Source organism: Dendrobium catenatum, unplaced genomic scaffold (genome assembly GCF_001605985.2).
Source record: "Dendrobium catenatum unplaced genomic scaffold, ASM160598v2 fragScaff_scaffold_1557, whole genome shotgun sequence".
In the NCBI taxonomy this organism is placed as follows: Eukaryota; Viridiplantae; Streptophyta; class Magnoliopsida; order Asparagales; family Orchidaceae; genus Dendrobium; species Dendrobium catenatum.
In genome coordinates this window covers 5,000,910-5,010,687 of record NW_021320019.1, presented here as the reverse complement: position 1 = coordinate 5,010,687, position 9,778 = coordinate 5,000,910, and the positions used below count along the sequence as shown (strand labels likewise).

General features: G+C 35.9%; 1 protein-coding gene and 1 long non-coding RNA gene across 2 annotated transcripts in view; both read right to left on the bottom strand.

The window, feature by feature from the left end:
* Nucleotides 1-6,005, bottom strand: part of LOC110111162 (C-terminal binding protein AN-like) — a 28,562-nt gene extending 22,557 nt beyond the window's left edge. Inside the window, exons 1-3 of the mRNA XM_020842916.2 lie at nt 5,148-6,005; nt 3,173-3,341; nt 2,891-3,021 (exon numbers count right to left, since the gene is read on the bottom strand). Coding sequence (XP_020698575.1) covers nt 2,891-3,021; nt 3,173-3,341; nt 5,148-5,870 — 1,023 coding nt within the window. The 5' untranslated portion in view covers nt 5,871-6,005. The remainder of the gene's footprint in view (nt 1-2,890; nt 3,022-3,172; nt 3,342-5,147) is intronic.
* Nucleotides 6,006-8,649: 2,644 nt separating this feature from the next.
* LOC114581132 lies at nt 8,650-9,583 on the bottom strand. Its single transcript, XR_003702960.1, has 2 exons — nt 9,483-9,583; nt 8,650-9,192 (listed from the first exon to the last, which is right to left on the bottom strand). It is a non-coding gene; the product is annotated as an uncharacterized LOC114581132 (long non-coding RNA).
* Between the last annotated feature and the right edge of the window lie 195 nt (nt 9,584-9,778).

The following is a 9,778-nucleotide window of genomic DNA, read 5'->3' as shown; positions in this document are numbered from 1 at the left end:
GGTTCTCAGTTTGGGCTTGGCTGCTCGGTTTTTGCTATGTTTTTGGTGAGCTGCTGAGTTCTCTACTTAATTCAGCTCATTAATGTCTTATGGAATACTTTTTAGCTCATTAAGAGATGTGGATTTAGTTCTTTCCCCATTGCCTGTGGCCCTTCGGTTCCTCCCCCTGGCTGCATGTTCCGTGGCTGGCTTTCCCCCTCATGTGGCCCTTCGGTTCCTCCCCCTGGCTCCTTCCTGTGGCTGGTTCCTTTCCCCCTTGGTTGCCTATTCTGGTTCCCTGTGGTGCCCGTTCCTGTCCCCCGTAGCTGCCTTTTCGGTTCCCCATGTGGCTCTTCGGGTGCTGCATCTGGACCGCCCGGTGGCCTTCCATTTCCCCTGTTTTAATTGGTTTAATTGGAGGTGGTTTTTTGCTGTTTGGCTGCCCCTTTTCTCCTATATATATGTGGTGTTTTGAGAATAAAAAAGGAGGTTAGGTGCTAATTTTTGGAGATGAAAACCTGAGAGTTTTTCTTCAAAAAGCTTGCGAGCTTGTTCCACTTCTCTTCTCTTCTTCTATGACTTTGTCTCAGGCTTCTTACATCTTTCTTCTCTCCGCAAGTTCCATGCCATTTGTATCTTTCTTCTTGATCAGGAAAAGCTTCTTTAGATATTTTCGTATCTTATTTAAGTTTGTAATGTCATGTTATGTTTAAAAGTGTTTAAAGTGTTATTTGTCCTTTTATTTCAAGTTATAAGAAATGTCTTTGTTTCTTTTTATGACCGGGGGTTATCCTACTAGTTTTGCAATCTTTTGATTGCATCAAATTTGGTATCAGATCTTGGGTTAGTATCTTCCTAGTTTTTTTTTTGTGTATTTTTTAAGTGTTTAAAAATGGAAAAAGAAAAAAAAATTGAACCAGTTGTGGTAGAAAATTAGTTAGAAGATCTTGAAGTCCCAATTCCAATGGACAGATGGATTCTGTCAGAAGGAAGTTCAACCGACCCAATTCAAAACGAATTATACAAACTACAGATGAAGATGCATATGTGTACGGAACAATACATGAAGAAAAAGAGACTTTTGCAAGACCAATTCAAGCAAGAACGAGAGATGATTCTGAAGAAATATATGGCGAAGATTCAAGAATTGGATTCAGATCCATCGTCTCGTTAGGATAAATCTAAAGCATCCTCATCAGGAGATGAGCTCTTTTAACAGGGGAAAAATCTGATGTAGGCAGGGGGGGTCAACTCATGTGCCAAAGTTTTGTTAATTCAACTCATTAATGTCTTATGGAATACTTTTTAGCTCATTAAGAGATGTGGATTTGGTTCTTTCCCCTTTGCCTGTGGCCCTTTCGGTTCCTCCCCCTGGCTGCCTGTTCCGTGGCTGGCTTTCCCCCTCCTGTGGCCCTTTGGTTCCTCCCCCTAGCTCCTTCCCGTGGCTGGTTCCTTCCCCCCTTGGCTTCCTGTTTCGGTTCCCTGTGCTGCCTGTTCCTGTCTCCCGTAGCTTCCTTTATGGTTCCCTGTGTGGCTCTTCGTGGAAAAGCTTGCGAGCTTGTTCTAGTTCTCTTCTCTTCTTCTATGACTTCGTCTCGGGCTTCATACCTCTTTCTTCTCTCCGCAAGTTCCATGCCATTTGTATCTTTCTTCTTGATCAGGAAAAGCTTTTTTTAGATATTTTCATGTCTTATTTAAGTTTGTAATGTCATGTTATGTTTAAAGGTGTTTAAAATGTTGTTTGTCCTTTTATTTCAAGTTATAAGGATTGTCTTTGTTTCTTTTTGTGACTGGGGGTTCTCCTACTAGTTTTGCAATCTTTTGATTGCATCACTATCCAACATGAATTTCCTCCAATTAGGTATCAAAGCATCATCATTAATCATCTACATTAAATTCAGAAACATCCACTCTTACATAAAATCTATACACTGAACCAAAGAATGAAGCATTCGTTTTATCTTAGCTTAAATATTTTATTTGATGCAAATATTTACAACAATCCATTCTGTAATCTGTAAATAATGCATATAAGCGCACTTATGCATGATTCATGAAATTGAAAGCACCTTAATAAACAAAATTGTAGACTCGCTTATGCTTGTGACAAGTTTATCCCAGGAGATTTAACATTGATTTACAATATTGAGTCCTTATGTTTTTCAAAGAATCATTTTAGGTGAAAATAATTATTTAAATTAATTACTTTACTCCCTAATGTATTATTGCATGCTTATTTTCACATCTATTTTGCATTAAGGGTGACGATATATGCGGATTGCATCTTTATCAGGAAATTCATAAATATTAGTTACTTTCTTACATTTTACTTTTATCTCATTACAAAGTATTAAATCTCCTTAGAAAAATCTTAGACCTTAGTATAACCTGAATCAGAACTGTGGCAGACATAAAGCACAAGGCAAGTTTCTCATAAGCTATTAACGAGTAGGTGAATATTCATGACAGAAATCTCAATGGAGTTAAGAAACTGATAAATGAGATTTTGCTTCATACCAGTCAATTCTTCAACAATATAGATAATAATGAATAATGAAAATTATGTGCAAGTTCCAGCTATTAAAAAAAAAAAGATTTCACTTCTGCATAAATAAACAGAAAAGCACACCCATGTTTAAGCCAACTGAGAACATTCTGGGCTTTGCGTATCAGCTACCATGATCATGTCGAAGTAAAGAGAGACACATGCATAACAACAAAAATTAACTTATCATCCAGAACATAATCAGGCATATTAATTATAGAAAAAAATTAAAATGGAAAACATAGGGATAATTTGGATAATAAATTGAGAAAATTTTCCAACAGACACCTTATCCAGTTTCTGATATTAAGAACCAGGCGAAAGAACTCAATATATCGCATCATACCCTAAGGATAATACTCATACCCATGCTTCCATCCATTGTGGTCCTTCAGCGCCATCCAATGCACAGCCTGCTATAGTACCATCAATCAATAGCTGCTTTAAAACGCAATCATCTATTAGTTGGCTGCTACCTGTATTGACTATAATTGCTCCTGCAAATGAAATGAAAACAAAATCATTCTTGAGCTCAAAATTTTGATTATTGATAATATAAATAATTAAACTTTGTGATACAGCACAACAAAAACAATGAAAAACCATAAATGTAAATTCAAGTATGATACTTGAAGGTCAAAAAATTACCAGGTTTTATATGTTGCAAGCATTCAGCATTCAGAATCTGCACTGTATCGTCTGAAAGTACACAATGAAGTGACACAATATCGCTTGCTGCCAATAAATCATTGAGAGTGTCCATTTTTCTAGCAACTGGAGGAAATGCTATAGAGCTGTGACGAGACCTTCCATTCCCCTTTGAATAGTTGTTGAAGGGAGGGAAGTTAAACATTAATTTTCATACATTTATCATTGTAACTGAAACTAGCATTGCAGTTTGCAATGAACACAAAACTATCACCTACAAAGTCAACCCATGAAAATTAATGAAAGATACAGATCGCATGATGAGGCTTTCAATGAATCTATGAATGGCTTAAGCAAGTGGAAGTTCTACCTTTTATTAATTTTCCTGAGGTTTATCTAATCTCTTTGGTTATTCGATTTATATCTATTGGTGCATACTAATTGTACAGAATTTGTGACACGTTTACAGCATGCTATCCATCTAGATGTACATGTTTGTATTCAAGTATGAATTCCCATTTGCAACCCAATTTCTAGCAGCCTATGTACTGATCATATTACAAAAAGGGTAAAGGCTTGAGAAGAATATTAGTGTTCATTTAAACACATTTTTAGCATGAGGAAAAAACTGCAGAGAGAGGAAGAGCCATATTGAAACTCTGCACCCAAATATTAGAAAGCTCAGAATGCAAATCACATAAAACAAGTTTCATATCAAGTTTGAGCCAGCAATGAACACCTAATGGATCATCAACACCAAAAGCCTACAATAAAAATGATGTAACCTTCAATAATTTATAACTAAATTGAAGCATCCAATTCAATTTCGTCCATTTTTTATGATAAAAAACTAGTATACTCTTCTCATCTTCTCCCTCAAAACATAACTCATAACATCATAACAATTGATAGAGAGCAGAGAATTAAGAGTTGGCATTTCTAAATCAATTCACTAGCAATACAAGCATCAAAGTTGGCTTTTTTTTTCTTTGCTTTCCCTAGAAACATAACTTTGTCAAATAACATTTCTTCCAGAAAGCCAAAAGCGTGTCCTGGCCTAGTCTACTAAGCACGATCAACAGCACAGATTCCTTCAAATGAAAAGGATGGAACCTTTGCAGATGCTAACAGCATAATTAATAACTTAATCAAAGTAGCTATTTTGAAAACCTGGCATAATCCTAAGATGTCCTCTCTTGAAGTAGAAATCTATCACAGACAAGGAGAGGACATAAAGGGTTGGCATCTTCCAAATCAATTCACTAGCAATTACTATCAAAATTTATTTTTTACCAGAAATACAACTTTGCCAAGTACAGTTCCCGCCAGAAGGTCAAAAGCATGCCCTGGCCTATAAAAGACTTCGAAAATAAAATACAGCATAACACAAAAAGCAATAATTATATCAAATTCTTCCCATCCTTGAACACCCAAAGTATCATCAACACTGATTCCTTCAAATAAAAGGATGAAATCTTCGCTGATGCAAACAGCACAGCTGATAACACAATTGACGTAGCCATTTTCATGTTTTCACTTAATAGCATGCTCCTGTGATGTCCTTCCTAAAAATAGAACACCAGTTTGCGTCTTATTAATTAATTCCTAGCAACACTACAATCAAAACTAAATCTTTTCTTTTAATATAAACTCTACTTGGCAACTACTGTTTCTGCCAGAAAGACAAAAGCATGCCCAGAAGCAATTTGAAAACCAAACCAAATAGCAGAGGAGTATGATCAGAACAAAGATTTGGCACCTTCTAAATCAATTCGTTGGCAACATAGCATAAAAATTGACTTTCTATGCTAGGAACTCTACTTTGTCAAATACCACGCACAATCAGAACGCCAAAAGCATGCCGTAACTTATAAAGGACTTTGAAATACAGCATAGCAGACAAAGCACGAGCAAGCATAACAGAGAACGCGTGATCAATACAAGAAGGTATGGAGCTTACAGAAGAAACACATACCTCAAGTACATCAAAGTAAATCACACTCATCCTAAACCCCACAACCCTCTCAATCAAGCAACGCGCTGAGGCAGACTTCCCAATAATCCCAACCACCAGACCTCGACACCGCCGCATCCCCCGGCACAGCTGCTGAACCGACCCGACCCATCCAGACACAGCTGAAGACGCCGAAGAGTGCCTTGCCAACAAATGCGACCGCCGTAGCAAAACAAGAAGCAAAGCCATAACACTATCAGCAATCTCATCCGCACGGCTCACATCAATGTGTACAACGCGGAGGCCAAGATCAGTAGCTAAGGCAGAATCAACTAAACGGCTACTTGATCCAAGGCAGATGATGAGCTGCCATGACTGGAGTCGGCGCTGCGCCGCGCGGGGTAAGAAGGCGAGGGAGTGGAGGAGTACAACGGCAGCGGATTCGATTCTACCGTCGGAGAGGTCAGAGAGGGCAACGTGTTCGACAGAGGCTATGCCGGTTAGGGATTGTTGTTCGAAGGAGACGTCTTCGATACAGTTGAGTGAGATGATCAAAGGGAGTTGAGGAGGGTGGTTTGGATCGGACGGAGATCCGCCGCCGCCGCTACCGGCTTTCATCTTGCCGCCGCCGCTACCGGCTTTCATCTTGCCGTCGCCGCTACCGGCTTTCATCTTGCTGCCGCTCGGATAAATAGAATAGTGCGATCTCGTCTGCACTTTCCTCAGCTTCACTCCTTCACTCATGATGTATTTTCAAAAAGTGAGCTTTATCGCTCATCTTCACGATGTTACGTGGCGGCTTTTCCCTACCTTCCCGCATGTGGGGAAGACGATGGGAAAAAGTGACCATATGGCGTGGGGGTCCTGCTGCCGGGAAGTGAGAAGAATATAGATATATATATATATAATTGTATTATATAAATTTATTTTTAAGAATAAAATTAATAAGTTATTATATTTTCTCCATTCATAAGTTAAAATTATATAATATTTATCAAAAGTTCTGAAAACAGGACCGGATAATGAATTAGAAGAAGCAGAAATTCACGTTTTGATCGATTTTATGGGACAAATTGAAGTTGAATCGGATGACTTAATAAATAATAATATTATTAAAAATTAATAAAATTAACATAAATATAATTTAGAATAAGAATAATATTTAATATAATATTTCAAAATTATTAATTCTTACAATATACATTATAAAAAATTTACAATACACATTAAAAAATTTGCAGCCCAACTAGCACAAATTCATAGTCCAACTAAGCTTAAATTTACATTCTAATTCATATAGTATTTATGCAACTTTTTTAGTCTCATATCATAGGAGGAGTTTGAGATAGTTGTCTTTAATCTTTTATATAGTATGAAGTACGCACTTTTTATTTAACACATTATGTGTGATATGTGAGATAAGTTGCATATATTATGATGTCGTCATATTTAATAAAAATATTAAAAGAATTTAATAAACTAAAATATATTGCTTAAAATTTAATTACAAAATAATTTTTTTTATAGATCCAATTGGCTCTTTTCAACTCGGATCAATTCACCGTTTGAACAGTCGATTTTTGCTGGTTCAATCTAAGTTAATGCAAAGCCGGTTTATAAACTGGATTGGATCGGCCACCTAACTAATTAAATATTTAAAATTTAAATTAATTTAATTTTTAATGCTTAGGAAAGATAATTTATCTTTCAAATAGAGCTTATACAATATTAATTTAAAAGAGAATGAAGGAATTAGAAATTTATATGATATATGATATGTAGATTTGATGTACATATTAAATTAGATATTATATAGATTACATTGATATGACTTACCCATTCAAAAAAAATGTTTCTTCCACTAAGAACTAAAATCCAAAATATTTGAGAGAAGCACATTTCAAAGTAGAGCTTTTTTGTTATGCTTTGGAATGAACTTTCTCACTCATTGTTGATTAAAAATATATTAATGCTGGTTAGATTATATTTTCATTAGATTAGACATATGTGACTTATCCATTTTAAATAAAAAATGCTTATTTTATTCTACTAAATATAAAATCTCTAAAATTTTGAGAGAATCCCTAATCACGAGGTCAAGTGACTCAACTATATTGGGGCCAATAAAGATAATGTATAATATAAGGAGAGGACTTCTGAGAGTATCTATAATGTTACTAAGAACTTTCAAAGATAGGAGTGTAGTTAACTAAAGGATTAGGAGAAGAGCATTGAATGGAACTCGAGTAAATTTCTGAGAGCCACATGTTGAATGTCAAGTTATATAGGATTCATGAGCTAAAGTTCTCACAAACGCTTTCAAATGACTCATAAGAGAATAGATAACTTATAAACTCGAGAAGACTGGTGATTAATAGCCTGGCAATGCCAATCTATGGTTAAGGTGTTAATAGGTGATGTCCTCTCTTATAACTTTTCATTTAAAGTCATTATTCTTTATAATAACTTTATTGTGTAAATTGTGTGACATACCACATATTTATTGTGACTTGCATGCTCTATTAATAAATAGAAGTTAAATGGGAGATAATATGATTATTAGTCATAGAGATTTACCTTATTTAAGAAGAGTGATTGATGTGCCTCTAGTCCTAAGTCTTTAGAGAGAACATGGGATTGGAAAGTTATAGAGAGATTATGTAAGGAAAAAATTCTTCATCATCGTATATTTGTTTGGGTTTCTCTATTAATTAAACTACATGTTTAATTTTTTTATTGACCAAATCCACAACACTCCATATTTAATCTGTGATGCCTTCTTAATATGGAAGTTTATGGATCAATTTTGTTATATAAGAGCATTAGGTTCAAAAAGATTAGTTGGAGCATGGTGTTGATAAAGAGGAACTAAAGAAGATGCGAGAATCAATATTGTCCCTAGAATAAGTCTCAAGAAGGTGAGAGGAAGCCAAGATTTCAACAAACCAAGGAGAAGCTTCAAACAACTTAATTATCCAAAGCATGCATCTACAATGACATATTGTTGTATTGATGAGATGATGAATAAGTAGACCTTGGTTGAAAACTTTGAACAAATCAAAAAGCTACAAAATATAATTTCTAAATAAATAAAAAAATTATTTCAGTGAAAGAAGGAAAGCAATGAGTGTTCATGGAGGTAAGAAGACTTAAAAGAAAATAATATTTATCCTTCTTTCAATATGAAACATCAACCCTTCAAGATAAAGGCAAAGATTGATATCCCTATCTTTGATGGAGCAATTGATGCTGAGAATATACATATTTAAGTGTATCAGTTAGACCTACTTTTTTCTATATAGGTATTCTTTCCAACTTAGTGCATCATTTGCTCAACTAAAATCCATAAAGTATACTTTTAAGTTATTGAAGTGTTCATATGTAATATGATTGTCAAGATAACTCTTGGAGTCAGATTCAAGAAAATGCTCCTCTAATCATTCTAACTTCATGGGTACAAAGAAGAAAAAAGAAGGAAGTTGCATCAACAAAAATACTAGCAAATTAAATATACACAATAGAGTTTAGAAGATAATCCTTAATCATCAGTGCATCATTAGAAGATGTGTTCATATTGATGAAGTACAAAATTATATTGTATCAAAAATTCTACATCAATCTCTCTTTCTCATCAAAGGCTTCAACAAATCTAGTATGTTTGCTATAAAAATCAAGAGAAAGATGAAAAATAAGAACAACAAAGCCTTCAATTAAGAAATCAAGGTTGGTTTGAAAATGAAGTGGAATATGAAGGAATTTGATCTAGGTGGTGATATATATATATATATATATATATCTTTATTATGATCATTGCCAAATCTCATGCATAGTAAATAGAAGTGTTAGAAATTTCATCCAAGATTATTTTTAGAAATTTAAAAAATATGTGAAAAAAAAGAAGTTGTTCTCCACTATCAGTGCTTTGAAAACCGGACCGGACCGGTCGGTTCAACCGTGAACCGGTTTGAGGACTGGTTCGGTCCAGTCTGAAAATCGCCCTTGCATTAAACTGGGCGGTTTTGGGATGAACCGCCGGTTCAACCGGTAAACTGGCGAACCTGTTGACCTGCAAACAGAATCAGACCCAATCAACATACCAAACCGACTCATACCTCTGTTTCGACCAAACCAACCCCACAGCTCTAACAAAAACTACCCACGATCTCACACAGTTGTTGCATTCTCTTAACAGTAGCCGACCCATATTCTCTCCCATGATCCCCACGATCGCACTCCTCTCGGTAGAAACTGCTCCTCACGACACAAAATGATCCCCTCCTCTCATTCGATTCTCACGCACAAACAGAAACTCAGAGCCGAAGGAAAGAAATACAGAGACAGAAATCGAAGCCATACCGGTGCTCTCGTTGGTTTCTCATTCAGCCGAAACCCACCGACATTCTTCCGATCTCCTATTCTTACAACTCCGACATCTCAAAGCGAACTCTCCTCTTTCGGGCAAATTATTGGGTCAGGTGACCGGAGCCAAAAGATAAGTTCGGACAACCAATAAAAATTTGCCGCGTCACCTTGCGCTTTAGTTGCGCTTTTTGACTTGCGCTTTAGTTGCGCTTTGGTTGCGCTTTAGTTGCGCTTTGGTTGCGCTTTAGTTGCGCTTTGGTTGCGCTTTAGTTGCACTTTGGTTGCGCTTT